This window comes from Ambystoma mexicanum, chromosome 5p (assembly GCF_040938575.1).
Source record: "Ambystoma mexicanum isolate Mex_15411 chromosome 5p, UKY_AmexF1_1, whole genome shotgun sequence".
Classification (NCBI taxonomy): Eukaryota; Metazoa; Chordata; class Amphibia; order Caudata; family Ambystomatidae; genus Ambystoma; species Ambystoma mexicanum.
The window spans coordinates 412,630,283-412,649,555 of NC_090930.1; the positions used below are offsets into that span (position 1 = coordinate 412,630,283).

The window sequence follows — 19,273 nt, forward strand, 5'->3', positions numbered from 1 at the left end:
GGGAAAAAATGACTGAACCTTACTCCACAGGAGGAATAGCTGCACCTGATTTTGAGCTCTATTATTATGTCTCCCAGGCACAGTTTGCAAAATACTGGTATGAGGCCTCGGATAGTACACCCCACGCATGGATAGAGGAACACACCACACACCCCACAAACATACAGTCTGTTCTCTTTGATTCACAGTACAGGGACACATGCGAATACAACCCCTTGAGATGCACAGTTAGGGCATGGGAAGATATATTTAAAAGGCTGAAACTGGGAACACCCTACAACCTGGAGATACCGCTGTGGAACTTCCCGGGCTTGCCCCCCACACATGACGCAAGTATACAGGAATCCTGGGACCCTAATAACGAAATGAAACTGGGGGATATGTTTATTGATGGCAAATTTGTGGACCTGAGGTTTTTTCTGGACGAGCCTTTGCCTCATCCATGCATACAGCTAGTTACGACTAAAAACGGTCTTGGAATCTCCAGGCTGTACTCCGCGGTCCAGGCCCATACCCCCACAGTGAATCATGTCAAGGAGAAATGGGAAGCAGATTTGCAGGTACCCATCGGAGAGGAGAAATGGGCTAGATATTGTATGCTTACTAAGAATGTATCACTCAATTCTGAGTTGCGGCTGATTCAATTTAAAATCCTGAATAGGCTACATTATACACCGGCCAAGGTGGCAAAATTCACACCAGACACCTCAGACGTCAGCCCCAAATGCAAATTAGCTCAAGCTGGTGCTTTTCATATGTATTGGGAATGTTCGGTGGTGGCAGGTTTCTGGAAAACTATGGCAGAATTTTTAGAAGAGATAACAAGTTCCCCCTGCATTGACCCCCCAGAAATACTTGGTTGGCGTCATCGGCAAATGTTCTGAAAAAATTAGAAGATTATTCAACATCACTTGTGTCGTTGCCAAAAAATGCATCCTACAGAAATGGAAAAGTTCCACTCCGCCCAATATAAATCAATTCTTACAAGAACACATGCATGTTAATGAGGCAGAAGAACAGTTTGTTTTGACCCAACCTGCGTCATGCAGGCCCAAGGACATTTGGGGCCCCTTTAGAATTTATGTAATATGATTGCTGATGATGATACGTCAATGTAACGTCAAACAAAGAAATATACTAACAATGTATTCTTGTTATTTGTGCGAGATAAGTTATGCAATGGTGTCACAGAGCTGTTGTAACCACCAATAAAGAAAGTTTAACAAAAAAATAATAATTGATGTAGTAATCCTGTGGGAGACTATACAACACTTGTCCTCTTGGTATTAGGTAATCCACCTTTTGGTATAGGCCTGTACTACACAAGTCGGTCTTGTGACTGAGCAGGCAGGCTTCTCTCAAGAGTGGTAAATGTGAGCTGTAGAACTGTAGCAATGAAATCCACAAATACAAGCAGCCAAGTAACACTTGCACTGAAGGTTTGTAGTTATAATTTATTTAACAGCAGTTTTTAAATAAGCATTCTTTAAAAAGGGCAATGTATGTAACAATCAAATATACTTTAAAATACTTTTCCAGAATCAACACAAAGCTAATAGATACTCTTTAGAGATGCTTTTTACACTCTTCCTACACCCTGAGGTGACTCCACTAACTAGGAGAGTAAAGGCATTTATATATCACTAGAACACTTTGTAGATTTTGAGGTTGGTAGAAAGGAAAGGTTAATGGAAGGAAAAAGGTTAAACAGGTTCCCAGAGCATGTGAGCACTTAAATCTTCCAGTGAAGTCTAGACAGAAACCTTCCCCAGCAATAATAGTTAAAAGCCAAGTTATCACCTCTGAGGGACAGTAAATAGCAAAGTCAAATGGACTAGAAGAGTCTGCAGGGAGCCAGGACAACCAAATTCAATTGGAGCACAGTCTATGGAGCTGAGGGACTTCTTAGATAGCAAAGTTTTGCACAAAGTTAGAGAGCATGTTGAAGAAAAATCACTGTAGGGTCACAAGCCGTTACACTTGTGAAGGGTAGAGCTGAAATCAACTCTAGAAAAGTAGCTACGACAAGTCTCAACTGAAAAGAGCAAAGCTAAATACACTGAGGTAAGTACCCCAAGTCGAACAGTAGCTTTGGTTAGAAGAGTGGTTCAGCTGGCTTCTGTCTGGCTGCAGTGGTGCAGACCCTGGGTTTCTGGTACTCAGTCATGGAGGACTCCAGCGGCAGCAATTCAGAGGTCATCGCCTGCTACGGGCTCTTTTCAGATCAGCAGCACTTTGCGGTTTCAGCGCTTAAACAGAACCACCGCAGATCTTGGATACCAGTTGGGCTTCCTTCACTCCTTGGGACCTGCACTCTTGTGAGGGGACTCGAGCTCTGGTCGTCCTGCTTCTCGAGGGTCCTGAGGAGACTCCTGGAGATTCTGGCCGAATGCAGACGACTACGGATTTCTCGGCCCCAGGCACTCGGTTCCTGCAGTAGCAAGAAGTACAGCCAGTTGGGCAAGATGTTTCAGTGGATTTCGTCTCGGGGTTAGTTGGTCCCACTAACCCAAGGGAAGAAGTCGTTCCTTCCGGAGCTTCTCTTGTCGATCAGAAAAAGGAGTTTCAGCACAGCAACAGGGCTTCACCGGGCAATTCAAAGGTCCAGGAGGATGCAGCAAGCTTTGTTCACGGTATCTTCGGCGGGTGTTCTTCCAAGTGGTCGACTCAGACTAGTCCCAAAACCCTCACCTTTTAAGCAGGTTTCTCCCATTCATGCACAACCTAGCTGTCACTCAATCAGGACTGGGTGCATTCAGGCATTCCTAAAGACATAGGACAGGGGAGTTACGGGAACCTCCCTCACTTCCTGCCCTTCCAGACACACTGGAGCCCGCCAAAGGCAAAATGAAAAAGGGATCAAACCTGGCTTGGCGCGCAGAGTGAAACCCAAGAAAGACCTCACAAACGGATAATGGTGAAAAAAGAAGACTGGGGCCGTTTTGACAAAATGATCACCCATGGATGCTATGCTGCAGCTGAGGATTCAGCCTGTGGTAGATAACTACAATGGTAGGAAAATTAAACCACTGACACCAGCCATTTAAAGTAGTGTGGACAACATAAAAAATGTTACATGAGTAAGTAGGATAAGTGGCTACTAGGTACCCCCTCCCAGCACTACATAAAATGGGGTGTGCTGGACCTACAAAGAAAAAGGTAAGTAAAGTCAATTTCACTTTACTGTTCTTGGCAACAGTAGTTCACACAAGGAAAGGTATTTAAACTTTTAGGAGAAATCTAAAGGATTTCTCTGTGAAACTGCACTGAAGGTGCGGTGTGTCACCATACAAAAAGTATATCCCTATGGAGCTTGTCAGAGTAATATTTGCACTAAATATGCCCCTTTGAGAGAATGTATTTCTAGAAGTCCCTCAAAGATTTGGTATACTGCACATATCTCTGAGCTTAAAATGGAACATAAATACCATGAGAATAAATGACACCAACACAATTAACAAAACTACTGAGGCAACGGAAAGTGTAACTACTGGGACTGCCTAGTTTACTTTTAAGCAGGCATCCGAGGAGGATATTTGTAGTCTTTTGTCACAACTAAAACCTACGAATGACTCCCTTTTTCCAATCCCTGCACTCGTAGCTAAGCGATTATAGTTTAATTTAACTCCTTTTATGACCGAGTTTGTAAATGCTTCACTTACTCAGGGGGTGGTCCCAGACCATCTGAAATTGTCAGTTGTCTCTCCACTGTTAAAAAAGGCTAGCCTTGATCCCGAGGATTACAACAATTATTGCCCTATTGCAGGCCTCCTTTGGCCGGGAAGAATCTTGGAAAAAGTAGCCACAAGCCAGCTACAGAACTACATTGAAGACAAGGGTCTTCTTCACCCTCTACAATCTGGTTTTCGCCCCAAATTTTGGACGGAAATGGCTCTGGTGGCGGTATGGGACGAGCCTTTGCAGGCAGGGGATGTAGGTAAACTCTTCCTACTTGTAATGCTCGACCTATCCGCTGCATTTGATACAGTGGACCATGGCATCTTGCTTGATCGTATTAAGAATGTGGACGTCTGTGCATTGGATTGGTTCGCCTAATTTCTTACAAGGCATAAACAATGTGCACAGGTGGGAGGATTTATATCTGAAATCCTCTCTCAATGCTGTTGTGTGCCACAGGGATCTGCACTTTCCCCCTCTTATTTAAAATTAATCTTCGCCCATTAACGGATATTTTGGAGCAACATCATCTTAGGTTCCACTCTTATGCTGATGATACGCAGCTGTATATCAGACTGGATGATGTGGAAGATGCTCTTGCTATGGTAGGCAGATGTTTGGAGGCAATAGGGGTCTGGATGGTACAAAATTGGCTACAACTCATTTTGTTTGGACCAAAACATCTTTTGAGGGGAAAAGTAGTCCGCCCCACCAGTTTCTGGTATCCAGACTTAAATCTGCCACTAAGGTAAAAAACGTTGGATGTGTTTGAAAAAGTGACCTGGGCTGCAGTGGTCAAGTCTCAGCCAAAGTACAATTCATTTTTTATGACATTTGTTTGCTACGACAAGCACTTCCTTGCGTACCCAACACTAACCACTTCTTGAGTGTGGGCTCTTTAGTCAATTCTAAACTAGACTATTGCAATAGACTCCTAGTTGGAGTCTTGGCCAAACAGATTTATCGCCAACAAAACGCACAAAATGCAGGAGTAAGACTGGTATTTGGTGCATCAAAAAACACCTCAACCTCAGGCCTCCACCGCTCCCTTCACTGCTTAGAGGTAGATGACTGCATAAAATTCAAGATTGGTTGTTTGGTGTATAAATGTATTAATGGCCTGCCACCAAGTTACTTAACGAACAAATTGAATCTGTACTATCCAGCTCGGGCCATAAGGTCGGAAGACAAAGATCTACTCTCCATCCGAAGTACAAACTGTGTCTCAAGAGGACTGCAGATTTTCAGTTGCTGGGCCTAGATAATGGAACAGTCTCCCGCTGAATCCAAGGAGGACTAATTCCCTCCTAACCTTTCGTTCAGGTCTAAAGACTCCACTTTAATAGGAGCTGTCTTTTTCCTTGTTCTGTGAATTTTAATGGACCTCATGTCTGTATGACATCTTGTCTATTGTTCCTTCTGCGCCAGGATTCGATTTAGTTTGTTGTGTGCGTGCTTATAAATGACTCAAAATCAAAACAAAATCAGACTCCAAAAACACAGGAAACACATAATCCAAATCAGGTCAAAACACATGAGTGAGAAAAAGGTCCAGGCAAATAGCTCAGAATTAGCACAGAAATGAGAATTCTGCCTAACAACCGCCAAAACCTCAACTTCTGCATACACCTCTCCGACGCTAAACAAATGCAACCACATTTTTGCACAGCAATCCGCATGCACTTCACTATAACAACAAAACAAATTTCACATCGCCCCACACAACAGCACATGGGAGTCTACAGATTCGTAAATCGCACTGATGCAGTGAACAGGACATCACAACTATCGCTCTACCTCTTCCCCTTATGCCCTACTAATCCAACCCACAATCTTACCTTTCGGATCCACCAGAGCACCAGTCGACCACTCTGGTGGCGATAGTGCACAGTATAAATGACCTTTAACATACATTTCAGGAATATTAGTTACCCTACCTCAGTAGCAAGTAAGTACTTTGCAACACATGTAACTTATTCTGTTTCAGGAATATGCAGTTACTTTCTAGAATAGTGGAACACAATTCAAAAGGTAACTAACTTTGTAATACTTTTCAGAATGGCATTAAGCAATTCACGGGCAAGTAATAACTTTGTAACTTATTCTATTTTAGGAATATACAGTTATAGCACCAAAACATAGAGCAAGCAAGTACTCTGCAACACTTGCTATATTTTATTTACAGAAGCCTTATACTTTAACAGTACTTCCCTAATCTAGGGCATGAGTGTTCTCAGAGGCAGAAGGGGGAGCCTGGTGGTCCAGGAGCCAGCTGCAGGCAAAAAGGGAATAGGCACAAACAGTAAGAAAGTTTGAGTGCCATAGGATTGCTCAGCTAACAAGTAACAGACTTTAGAATTGGTAGAAGTGTTCAGGGATTTTGTAGAAGGATCCCTAGATGTGTTCCAGCGAGAGGCCTGGGCGAACGGTATTGGCAAACTCCACTACACAAATTACCACCCTAGCCACAAAGGAGCGACACAAAGACTTAGTATTACCTCAAGCCACACAGTATCTCAGCAGTGAAGAAGAGCTTGCAGACAGACAGACCTTCACGATGCAGCAGCACAGGACCCAGTCTCTGGATTCTTGGTCGTGGTGACGAAAGAAAGGACACTTGATGGGAATTTGTAGCAGCAGTCGAGAGGAAAGGCTCCCAGCAGAGGATTCTTCAGTGTTTCTCGTGGCTCTGATTTGGTGCCCTTTTCAAGGTACCAGATGAAGAATTGTTGTCGTCTGATCCATTTACCACGCTATCTCAGTCTACCACTCTGATGAGGGGACTTCAAGGAGTGGAATCTTGCTTCTGGAGGTCCAGCAGTAGTCCAAAGTTTCAGCAAGATTCGTTCACAGAAGATGTTGCACAACACTCAGCCTCCAGGTCCCAGGATATTGGCGGTTTGCAGTCCAGGAAGGTCACAGCTCATCAAGGGATAGCACAAAATGCAGGTGTTAAGACTGCCTGGCCCTACCAGTGCAAGGGTCGAAGTTGGCTTTGGGACTCCCAGCCTGCAAGGATGCATGCATGGAAGAAGGGGTCACCCTAGTCCGCGGTTACACAGCAGGCATCTCTGGTCACTGGAATCAGATCCAGCCTTCTTCACTTCTTTCTCATCCGATTCATCTCCATTGGTTACCTTATCTTGAGCTTCCAGATCCAGACCATTTATCCTGGAATCCAGCTAATCAGCGCACACATGCTACATACAAACATTGGAGGGTGGCTGGTTGCAGGCAGGCATGCCAGAAGACAAAACTGAGAAGTTGGAGTCCTCTCTCGTTTACTGTCTTCACAGACACTCTGGAGCCTTGGCAGGCTTTGCAAAGGATTCCCGCTGAAGACAAAAAATAATCTAGGACCTCCCCACCCCAGGACCGCAGAAGGACCAAGATGTCGACAAGCACACTAAAAATGTCTAAACAATTATCCAGCCACCATTCTATATGAATAGTGTCCCTTCTGTGCATTACCGCGGCTGAGTTGACAGCCTGCAAAAAGAAATAACACAAAAGTAGGTACAACACGTCTACTACTACTGGCCATAAAAGGTATGCATGTCACTGTAACAGAAATGTTACATTAGCAGTAAGAAAGGGGATGCTGTGGATCCCTTCAGCACTCCATATAAGGTGGCGGGTGCTGAACTCACAATATAAAACGGAGAGCGGATACAAATCTCTCTCTCTACCCTTGAGAACATGTCTTCTGCCAGGTAAGTAAAGGACTATAACAGAAATGTTACAGAACCAGTGAGAAAGGGGAATACTATAACCCCTCAGCACTCCACATTACGTGGGGTGTGCTGATCTCACATTGGGGTTTGTAGAAAGGATAAAAAGCTATCCTTATAACCATGGGAACATTAGTTCACACAAGAAAGCCATGAGAAAGTAAAAAGGAAGTGAAAAGGGGCTCCACAGCAGAAAGTGCTGTGTGCTGCAACAATAAAATGTAGATGGGCAAAAAATTATAGGAAAGTAGGATTCCAAAATAAGTCTGGACAGTATGGAAAGAGTAAAAGAAAGGGTGAATGGGGGAAAAGATTCCACTCACTCAGGAACATAGAAACATAATTAGGGTTTCCTGTTTTAGGGGTTTATTTTTTTTTACTTCCGGAGGTGTTTTTCCAGTATTTTCAAAAACTTTGGGAATCTGTGTTTATCAGTGTTTTCCCGTTTGCCCCTTTCAAAAAATCACGGACAACTGTTTTTTCAGGTGTAAACACAGAAATGTTCTTTTATTGCTTTGTTGCGTGCATATGTAGGGTAATCTCTCAGTGCAAGATGTTCTAAGCAATTTCATGTTAATCAAGTAATATGTTGCATTCCTACAAGTCAAAATGATTGTAATAAATCATACAATATTTCTTCAAGGACTCTTTGCCCATCCGTGCCCTTTCTTTTCTTCCCATAAAGACTTTTATTTGGGAAAACGACCTTTCCACATTGGCACTGGACACGGGCAGGGCCAAAATATCCAACACACAAGCTGATAAATCTGGCCACTGTTGGTGCTTTCCCACCCAATACTAATGCACCCGAAGCTGCAGATTCTCAGGCACAGGCTCTGCCAAATAGGCGTTAAACTGGCTGCACACAGTCTCAGTGTCTTTAAAATGGTTAAAAATAAATGCATATTTTTCAAAGTTTTGACTAAATTCTTTTTTGCGGAAGGGATCTAGTACTTGCACGGCATACCACAAAGAGGCTTCACTCACTTCGAAGGACATGGTGGCTGATGGAATGTTTCGACACAGCATTGCTTGCCATTTTACATGCATTGTTGCGTAGAATATCCTAAAATTTTCCTCAACAGTCCTTTGTTTTCCAAGTGGCAGACATTCCAAAAGTGCACATGTTACTGGACCAAAGTCACTGAAAGTGTCACCCAACTTTCTTTCAAATAAGAGTTTGACCTCCACACCAATGACATTGTACACTTGGTAAACGTATGTGTTTTCGGATTCCAGCCTCTTCATTATATCAACGACAGCGGTCAAGTTCTCCTACAAAAATCGGAGAACACAGTAGACTGTACTTTTATTCACCTCAGTATCAATGTGCGCCCTCAGATCCTCACATTTCTTGCCTGAGGCATCATCACTAAGGAGGAAATCGGTCAAAGTTTGCCACATCAATAGTATGGCATTCACTGACTCTAATACAGAGAACCACCGACTAAAGGAGACAGTTGGGATAACCTTTCCTTTCATGCCATACAAAGTGCAAAATGATAGGTATTTGCGTTTGAGTTCACGTGCATATCTAAATAGAGCACCAGAATGGACCACAAAGTCAACTACACCCCTAACCAAATCTGAGGACTTTAAGACTGCTTTTAAAACTCCATCAAGTAAGTGGCAGGGGTCTTGCATGGGGAATGCCTTGAAATCGGCATTGCCCTTGGACAGATCATCACATAACTTTTTCATATAACTTTCCGAATCACTACAAACGCACACTACATCTCTCCAGTCCTTCCCAAACTTGCTGAGGACTTTCTGGAGTAATGCCGCTACTGAAACTGCATTGCAAGTTTCAACCACCTCTAAATCTGCCATGATAGTACGGCGCGCCCATCCACTTTTTGGGTCACAAAATGTGAAGAGGACTGCCACTGCTGGATCACCATGCATCTCGGGCGTTTCATCGACAGTGATTGAAATGTTTACGTCGCCTTGGACTAACTCTCTGATGTGGCCAATGTCTGTCATAAAAACCTCCGGTAGATATTTCTCATACATTTGAGTGGATCGGGGTAATGTTTTGGCTGCTGGGGCCCGTCTGCGGAAAAGATTACAAATCGGGCCACCTGCCTGGTGCAAGCTGGTTCCTGCCTGCACTAAGGTACGCACAAATTCATGTGCCACATCTTTTTCCTCATCCCATTTTCTTTTAAAACGCGTCAGTGTCTCTGTAAGGGACATTTGGCACAGACCACTCTCAAATTTTGGCGGATCTTTCAACCTTAAGTGGGTCTTTGAAGAAACGTGCTCAGCGATTCGGCTTGAAGTCTTTCCTTTGACTAATACAATTGTTACTCTGCAAGCCTTGCAAATTAACAATTGTTTTCCGTTGTTTTCCTCTACTGTAAAATCTTTGTGTTCCCGGGCATAATCCTCAGCATTTTTGCTTTTGCGGGGCCTTGCTCGATGTCAGAGAAGCCTATTGGAATAATTAAAAGAGGAGACTATTTACACATAGCTGAAGCATGACATTAACTGTGTCCTTCTGATTCAGTCTCAGGACCTTCCCCTGCAACATGTGGTCTTCAAGTCACATTCTCTCACCCCATGCCCTGCGCTCTTAATTTTTGCAGGTGCTTTTGTACCAAAAGTGTATTGCTTTCCCTGTAATGTCTATAAATAATTAAATACAATGAATTAAAAAGACCTCAGCTACCTACATAATGGCATCATCACCTGCCAGCCACTCTCCATGTAACACACAAACCAAGCACTCGCTCCCCAGCTGCACCCCCCGCCCCCAATAAATACCCCAACTCCTAACAGCTCAAAAGACCACCTGCACTAACTCGCATGCAGGCACCTGGCTCTCGCCATCACTCAGCGAAAACTTGAACACACGATGCGCAGTCATGAGCCGGCAGTGGCAACTCCCTGCCTGCCTTACCTCGAAACATCGAAAATGACGATCCCAATCCACACCCGCCACCCTCAAAATCTATATTTTCGCAAAAATGCGAGTAAAAAAAAAAACATGTTCTGGGAATTGCAGTAATGTGATTGGATGTTTTGTTATGATACCGCCCAGCCAATCAAATCGCAAACATTTGGTCTGCTCTCACTAACCCATCCGCATCCCCATCCTTTTTTTTGTTTGCTCTCACAGGGTCCAAAGTGCCAAGAGGCCAGGTAAATGGCAGAAAGGGCGCTATATTAAGAGTATTTAGATAACCTGCCGCAGTTTTCCAGGTGACGACCCTCGCCCGCTACACGCAGCTTGCATAGGTCGTGGTGTGCCCCATCGCCCCCGATCTGAAAGCGGGGCTGGGGAGCTCGGGGCACATGGGGGTCTGGGGGGCACTTTTGCCATTAGAACGCATGGAAGGGGGCTGGGGAGCTCGGGGCACACGGGGGCCTGGGGGGCACTTTTGCCATTAAAACGCATGGAAGGGGGCTGGGGAGCTCGGGGCACACGGGGGCCTGGGAGCACTTTTGCCATTAAAACGCATGGAAGGGGGCTGGGGAGCTCGGGGCACAAAGTGGTAAAAAGCGGAACACACATGACTCACTTGCCTTACTGAAGATACTGAATGGGGAGGAGGGGGGGCGGGTCGCGACTCCCGGGCAGGCTGCAGGCTGGATCCTCTGGGGACCGACGGTGATGCCGGGCAGGAGCAAAACAAAGAAGAAGCTGGCTCAGGCTCACTGGAGACGGCAGACGAGTGGCAAGTGGCTGCTGTCAGTGCTCTCTGCTCTGTTAGTGACACTGGGGTGTTTTTAAGCGCTTTTTACGCGGGCAAACTGGTGCTGGTATGAATGAGTCACAGAGTGTTAACTGATGACAGTTGCACACCTGCAGAGAGGTAAAGCTGCCTAGAATGCAGGCCCACTCCCCATGCACTGGCGCACCTCCCCTACCATTACAATAACAGCACGAAACCATTCAGTGACTAATGGCCCATCATTAGCAGTTTGGCGCTGGCATTGTAATGGGAGGGGCTGATCTTAGGTGCAGGGAGAACTGAAGTGTTCTTATTGTTGTGCTTAAAACACACGATAAGCGGACAAAACCCTTGACAAGCGACCTATGAAAAAAACACGCGACTTGCTTCAAAAACAAGCCCAAAGTTTGCAATGTGAGGTCCTTATGACCAGGCAGTCAAATCGGCATTTGGCCACAAGGTGGCAATATGGGATAATAAAAAATGATCATTGCAGCGTCAGTAGCAATGTCAGTTCCAATAGACAATGCTTTAACAGAGCTGCTAGGATAGCTCACTGGCAACGTGTGTGTCTTGGAAACAAGACACCATGGTTTCGAATCCCGCTCCCAGCACTATGAAATACGGGGTTTATCGGGTAACCCAGAGAATTTTAAAATTTTAACGGGGGTCACATATCAGGCACTTTCCGGTTATCCCCGAAAACCGGACACCCTAAACATAATACACAAGTCCAGCAAAAAGTGCTGGGGTGGGGGGGGGGGTTTAGGGGTCATACAGGTGAGGGAGATTTAGCATCAATATGAAAATCTAGCCTACCTGGTCCCAGACCCCGGTTTCTCTTCTTCTTTGGTTTGGTCTGCTTGGTTCACTTCCCTGCCAAGTACTGCCATAAGGAAGAGGACTCCTATTCACTCTTCGTTTGGGTCACCGGCCCTGGATTGTCTCCTCTTCATGTCCCCTTGGCTGCCTCGCTTGGCATGTAATGACACAGGGCGGGTGGGGGTAAGTCCTGCTAGTTATATCCGTACAGGGTTTTGGCCTCCTGTACCTTCCAGCCCCTACTGGTCCATGTGCCTCTCCCGTTACTTTGCCTGTTCGCGGGATGCGTGCCCGGTTCTTCCGGGTGTCCCTCTCCTACTCTGTATGCTGCGCGGGTGTTAGGCAAAGTTTGTATGCAGTACCCTCTGGGAACACTATAAACAACTCTGACTACAGGTATAGGAAACCCAACCGTTGGTATAAGCTTGTACTACATAGTTTTGGTAGCGTGTTGAGCAGCAAGGCTTATTTCGAGAGGGGTCAATGTGAGCTGTAGTGGAGTTACCCAGAGATTTACAGTTACAAGTATTCAAATAAACTCTTACACAAGGTTTCTTGAATAAACAATTATTAATTTATCAGTTAGAATAAGCCTTCTTTAGAAGGAAGCAATACAACAGTAACACTCAAATACACTTCATGAAATATACACTCTTAATATCTCTAAATCAGTAAATACCCTTTTGGGATGGGCCAAAGCCACTACCTACACCCTCAGGTGACTTCAATTGCTAGGGTGCTGGGGCCATTAATATATCACTGTTGCATTTAGAATCATGTAGTAAAAAGTCAAAAGAAACGATTCTTTAGAACAAACAAGAGACCACAAATATTCTTAAGCAGGCAAATACTTTCAGATCCCCCAATAAGAGTCATTCAGTGGAAGAGACTAAGCCAAAGTCAATAGGCAAAAGTCTATATGAGCTGAATCACTTCTTTGTAGGGAAGTAGAAAGTCTTTGCACAATTTTTTAGAAGTCTTTGAAGAAAAGAAGTATCAAATGTAGGGCCACAAGCAGATTAGGCTTGTGAGTAGTAGAAGATGTAAGCAATTCTACAATGAGAGGTAAGTTCTCTCAGACTTTACAGTACCTTTGTATTGAAGAAAAAGTGCAGCAGATGACTTCTGTTCATGTGCAGCTCTGCAGATCTCACTGTTCCTGGGCCTCAGTCGTGGGAACAAGAGGGAGGACATCTGGGGACTCCTGCTCTGCAATGGGACGGTCACCGCTCGCAACCGGCAATCATTCCAACAAGTGGCACTTCAGTGTTTCATCTCCTCCGGACTACTGCAAATGGCAAGACACCAGTTTCTGGCTGTCAAGATCGACATTCCTTGCTTCTGGCGTACTGTACTCTGTTGAGGGGGCTCAGGCTCAGTCAGTCCTGCTTCCTGGGAGTCCGGAGGATCTTCCTGGAGCTCTTGGCCAACTTCAAACCAATGCACACAATCTGCTGTTCCTCTCTCTGGCGTTTTGGTTTCCAGCAGCAACTCTGTGGAAATGCAACCAGCTCAGAGAGAATGTCCAGGTGGCTTACTTTGGAGTTAATTGATCCCACCAACTCAAGGGGAGAAGTTGTCCTTGCAGGGGCTTCTCTGTCGATACGAATTTGGCGTTTCAGCACGGCAGCAGGGCTTCACTGGGCTAACCAACAGTCCAGGAGTTGCAGCAGGCACCCTCTTCAGCTGCATTCCAAGCAAAAAGCCTGGTCTTTTATTAAGTTCTCTCCCATTCATTCCAGCCTAGCTGTCAGTCAACCAGCAGGTTGGCTGTCCTTGCCAGACAGTCAGCCGGCCAATCATCAGACTGCAATTGGGTCTCCTAGGAGACCAAGCACAGGGAGTTTCAGGCACCTCCCTCACTTCCTGCCCACCCCAGACACCCTGGAGTCAGAGGCAGGCTTCACTCGTGAATCCCGCCAAAGGCAAAGGGAACAATGGGACCAAACCTGGTTTGGCACGCAGAGTAAATCTCAAGAAGGACCTTGCCACAACGAAATGGCGAAAAAAGGAAGACCGGGGTCATTTTGACAAAAAATGGCACCCTTGGGTGCTTCACTGCAGCTGCGAGTGCAGCCCGCGGTAAATGCACACCACGGTAGTTAAAATGAAGCCACTAGCCATTCCGTGAGGAAAGGGTAACAAAAATGTTACATCAGAAGCTAGACAAAGGGGATACTGGGTAACCCATCCAGCACCCTATTGTAAAATAGTGTGTGCTGGGTCTAGAAAGTTACAAATGTAAGTAAAGTCAATTTCACTTTACTGCTCTTGGAAACAGTAGTTTAGTCAAGAGAAGGTATTTAAACCTTTGGAAAATCTGAAAGACTTCCCTGTACACAATGTAAATGATGATGCCTATGGAGTTTGTCAGACTCCACAACCAAAAGAAACAGTGTTCAAAAGCACATTAAAATACTTGATAGAGTGGGGAAAAAAGGGTCTCACTCTCTCCAAGTTAAAGAATCAAGTCCTCAAAATCCAGCAAAATTGCTGGGGGTCTCTGAGGTGGAAGGAATTAGTACATTTCTGAGAATTCTCCCTTACACGAGGAAGCTGTGTCGCCGAGGAATTAGGAGAGTCCATGGAAGGGAATCAGGAGGCATGCTAATCCCTTTTGAAATTGGTAACCAGAAATGCTGAACAGGAGCCCAGGAGTGTCTGAGGGGCAGGCAGTGAGACCCTGACCTCAGACCAGAAAAACATTGACAAAGAAAACACAACCGGTGAGTGAAGCACAGTGAGAGTCCGGTGTGTGTATTGACAAGGATACAAAGTGGCAGAGTGGTCGAGTGTATGATTACATGTTCTCGAAAGACTTGTGTAAAGAAAGGAAGTGTCTGCAAAGAGGGGAGCTGTGTGCAGACAAAGTGTGAGCGAAATAGAGATTCTAAAAGGGGGAGCTGTGCGAGAGATGAAGTGGGAGCAAAATTCCCCATACTAATGAAGGAGTAATGACAAAGTAAAGAGTGTTGGAAAAGCATTGGGGGGCCACCAGGCAGGAGTGTCGCAGGAAGGCCGCAGAGACCCCATCATAAAGTAGATAAACAAAATACATGTGTGAACTTTGTGACAAGTTGGTAACAAATATCTGAGGGGCAAGTGGTTAGACCCTGAATTCAGGAAGTTGAAAAATGGTGAAGGGAACCCCAAAAGAATCATGTTGAACTGTTATGGAACGTTTGCGTTTTGCAAGTGAAACATTTGTGTTAAAGAGAGTGGAACATTGTGAAACCAAAGAGGGGCTTGAAACTTAGCTGAGGGAAGCCTAAGAAGCCCACTGAAGTGTATGGCCCAGAACCCAGGAAAAGGGAACCTGTAAAAACCCAAGGAACCTTGTGTAAAGTGAACTTTGTGATGCCAGCAGGGTTCTGAGCTTGGGCAAGGGAAGCCTGAGAGACCTGTTGTGATAAATAAGGCACTGTGATCTTTTGAATCCTGAAAAGCCTGTTGAACTTTGAAAGCCTGAGTGCTTTGAACTTGGAAAAGGGAGCTACAGAAGATCTCTAGTGCCATCCTATTTTCACTTCTAACACTATTGAGTTTATCCAGTCCCCTACACGCTTATCATATAGAAGTGAGGGCAAGTATTGGTTTTGACACAGACAGCATTTTATTTTACTGACAGATTTCGATTTCCCTTAAGGGAATATTCCCACCCGAGAGTTAGGGCAAGTTAGGCATTATACCATCCTGATCAGCAAAATAAAGGTTTTCAAACTGTTTCACTTGCCTGTATCATCTCTTGATGCCAGCCCTGTCTCACCGTACCCATGTAGCGGAAAGTAGGGATCGCAAAATCTATTATGATGGGCCAGCACCATTTGCAGGATATTCGACCTTGCTGGCGAGCATGGGGATGTTAGAAACTGATTTTGCATTTAATGCAAACACACTTTGCCAAAACTGGCAAATGAAAGTTTCACCGTGCATGATTGGTAGCATTGCACCTAATATGAAGTGTGCTTATGGCGACATGCACCATTGCGGCGGGTGCCTTTCTCTTCGGTCTAGTATGTAAACCAAGGAACTCGCCCCCTGCAGGTCAAGTGGGATTTTAAATAATTTGCAAGGCCTGGAATGCATGTACAATCTGATCAACTACTTGATCCTCCACCCCCTTCCAACCTCTATTTGTTATCCAGAAATATATGCCTCACTAAAATCCACAGTATAATTTCATTTTTTCCTAAATTCTGTTTCCAATGTTCACATCTGTAGGGGTCACGTTTGCTGAATACCATTAGCCTTCACAAACAGCTCCTCTTTGTGTGTATCTAGTTACTAGCTTTATTCTGGAGGCTCAACTCCTTTGACAAAACATGTTGTTTACTTATATCCGAGCATTCATTGAATGACAAATCCTGAACCATCATACAATCCAAGCACAACCCTTTTAAAAACACAGACTTACTCTGCATTCAAATGTTAGTCAGATCTCTTTTTTTTAACAAATGTTTGCAAGTATTTCTGATGAACAAAACATTATAAAAATATATTCACAAGTAAATATAATTTTGAAATACAGATCAGACTCCCTGTACAACTGTAGGCCATTTATTTTCACACACAGTGCACTACATTTTATTTCCCCAAAATATTACGCAAGAAAAGCCATTGATTCAATAACAATTGCACGTCCTTTTCTTCGAATTCTGATTCTTAAGAAATGTAGGCGCTACTAATGAAAAAAAAGAAAACCAGATAGATCCTGTTCTATGAAACTCCACTCACCAGTCACATAGACGTTGGTATTTCGGTCTTCTTCAACCTCAAACCATCCTAGAAAAAAAACAGTAGTTATATTTCTGTGAACAGCATGGTAACAATTCATTAAACAATATTATTGACCTTGAACAGTTTTGCCCTGTATATGTAAAAAGAAAACAGTCTGCAAGGGCAATTATACATTTTTACATGTCAAATAGAACATTTTGCAACCACAGGAAGTTTTTAAAACCTGTGTGGTTCTGTCATGGCCATGCTTTGCAACTTTAATTGAGCGTGTGCAATTTTGATGTCACTGGTGGGGGTTTAGGGCAACTCTCCAGCAACCAAACCAAGAAAATACAACCCACTAGGGGAAAAAGGCTATGTACACCCTTTTTCCAAGAAGAAAAAAGCTGTATTTGTACACAGACAGACTGAAGCTTGGGCGGGGTGTCCATGGAACTCACGCCCAAGATAAAAATCACACAACGGAATTTCCCGCCTTAATGTCAGGGGAAGGAACAAGAAAGTACAAGGAACACTAAAATGCCGAAAAAACATGACAGGGGCCATTTTGGTCAAATGAGCACCCATGGGTGCATTTAATGGGGCTGTGCACACAGTCTGCTGTAAACATGCATCAAATTAATAAAAAGGTATCACTGCCACCAGTCATTAAACGTAAGCTTGTCCCTGTAACAGAATTATTACAGTTTTAGTGTGAAAGGGGACACATTGCATCTCCCCAGCACTCCACACAAGGTGGGGTATGCTGGTTTTACCACATAACATGTAAAAGGGATGATAGAACCTTTCTACCTTTGGGAACTTTAGTTCTCTCAAGGTTAGCCAGAGAAAGTTAAAAGGGGAGCCCAAAGGGCAACCCAGCAACAATAGGCGGCATGTGCCAAAAGTTATCAAAGAGGATAAAATTAAAAAGGCACGATGGAGTGTCTAAAAAATGATACCCATAAAAAAAGAGTAAAAGACTCTGTGGAGTGTGGAAAAAGGTTCCCAATCACAGAGGTATAAGGAAAAATAAACCACCAGTAAAGCAAAAGGTTCTGGGATTGACACAGGTCAGGAAGATGCATCATTACTATGAAAATCTTACTCAAGAGTGAGTATCGACCATCTGTGTTTGCATAATACCATAGGCATTGTTCTCAGAATAGTCATATGGTCTGGCGGAATCCCATTACCCACCTTCACATTAAAAGAAAGTCCCCACTGATTACTAGTATCGTGTGCTGGTTCAGCCGTTCTAAACTGCTACATTCCACTAATTTGTTTAGAGCCACAAGCCCATTAACCTCAGAGGCACATGGGCTGTTACAAAAAATAACAATCAGCTTGTGGTCATGGCCCAGATAAAACCTGAAGCCCAGACGGTGGCCGTATCCCTCAATGCTGAAAAGGAGTTCGATTCAGTGTCGTGTATATATCTATCTACAGTGCTTGAGAAATTTGGAATCGGCCCATATTTTCTAAGATGCGTCAGGCTACTGTACTCTAATCCCGGAGCCAGAGTGCTGACTAACCGTACACTGTACAACTGGTTTGGGTTGGGCAGGGGCACGGGACAGGGATGCCCATTCTCTCCCGTACGGTTCGCCCTCACAATGGAACCAGTCGCAGCAGCCATTAGGGAACATCAAGGGCAGAGGGGTGTAAGAATGGCCGGCCTAACTCAATCAATATCCTTATACGCGGACGACACACTGCTGTATGTTCGAGAACCTGATACACATCTGGGGCCGGCAAGGGAAACCATACATGAGTTTGCCGAATACTCAGGCTATAGAACTGAGAGATCCAAATCCGAAATCTTCCCCCTGACCCCTGCCACAAGGTGCCCAAACACACAAGGACTGCAATGGTCTCCCACTAAAATAAGATAGCTGGGAATTATCGTGTCTGAGGATAAAACCTCCCTATACTCAGATAATCATGAACTCCTATTAAGCGCGATATCCACCAAACTCTGTCTATGGGAAAAACTCCCTATTTCACTTATGGGCCTGGTAGCCATATTAAAAATGGGTATTTTACAGAAGCTATTATATATTTTCACTAACATCCCAATATGGCCTGGCAGACAGTTTTTCGATGCTCTCCGACCCATGGTTGTAGAGTTTGTGTGGAGCGGGAGGGCGGCCAGAATGAAATGGGAAAAAAATGGTAGAGCCATATAACCAAGGAGGCATAGCAGCACGGACTTCAATTATATTATCTAGTGGCACAGGCCCAGTTTGTCAGATACTGGTATGATGATCTGAACACCTCACCACACATCTGCATTGAGAAACACACAGCACGTCCAACCGACTTAAGATGTATCATCTTTAAAGTTAAACATAAAGATGACTGCCCATGTGACCCAGTCAGCACAACAGTACATGCATGGTCTAAGATCTATCGTAGGCTCAAACTGGAAACCCCATATTACTCAGAAGCCCCCTTCTGGAACTTTCCCGGCATCGCACCATCTTATGATCCTAATGTTTAGAAGACATGAGACCCAGAGGGGGAATTCAAAATTAGAGACATTTTGCCCAATGGTAAATTTATAACACTGGAAGAATTTAAGGTTTGGATGGGGAGGGACCAGTTGAAGATACTACAGTATCACAGGATGCGAATGGCCTTCAAGGC

At 44.5% G+C, this 19,273-nt stretch overlaps 1 protein-coding gene across 1 annotated transcript in view; it reads right to left on the reverse strand.

Moving 5' to 3' along the window:
- The window catches only part of HTATSF1 (HIV-1 Tat specific factor 1), a 456,325-nt gene that overhangs the window by 318,289 nt on the left and 118,763 nt on the right, over positions 1 to 19,273 (reverse strand). Inside the window, exon 3 of the mRNA XM_069612801.1 lies at positions 16,643 to 16,690. Coding sequence (XP_069468902.1) covers positions 16,643 to 16,690 — 48 coding nt within the window. The remainder of the gene's footprint in view (positions 1 to 16,642; positions 16,691 to 19,273) is intronic.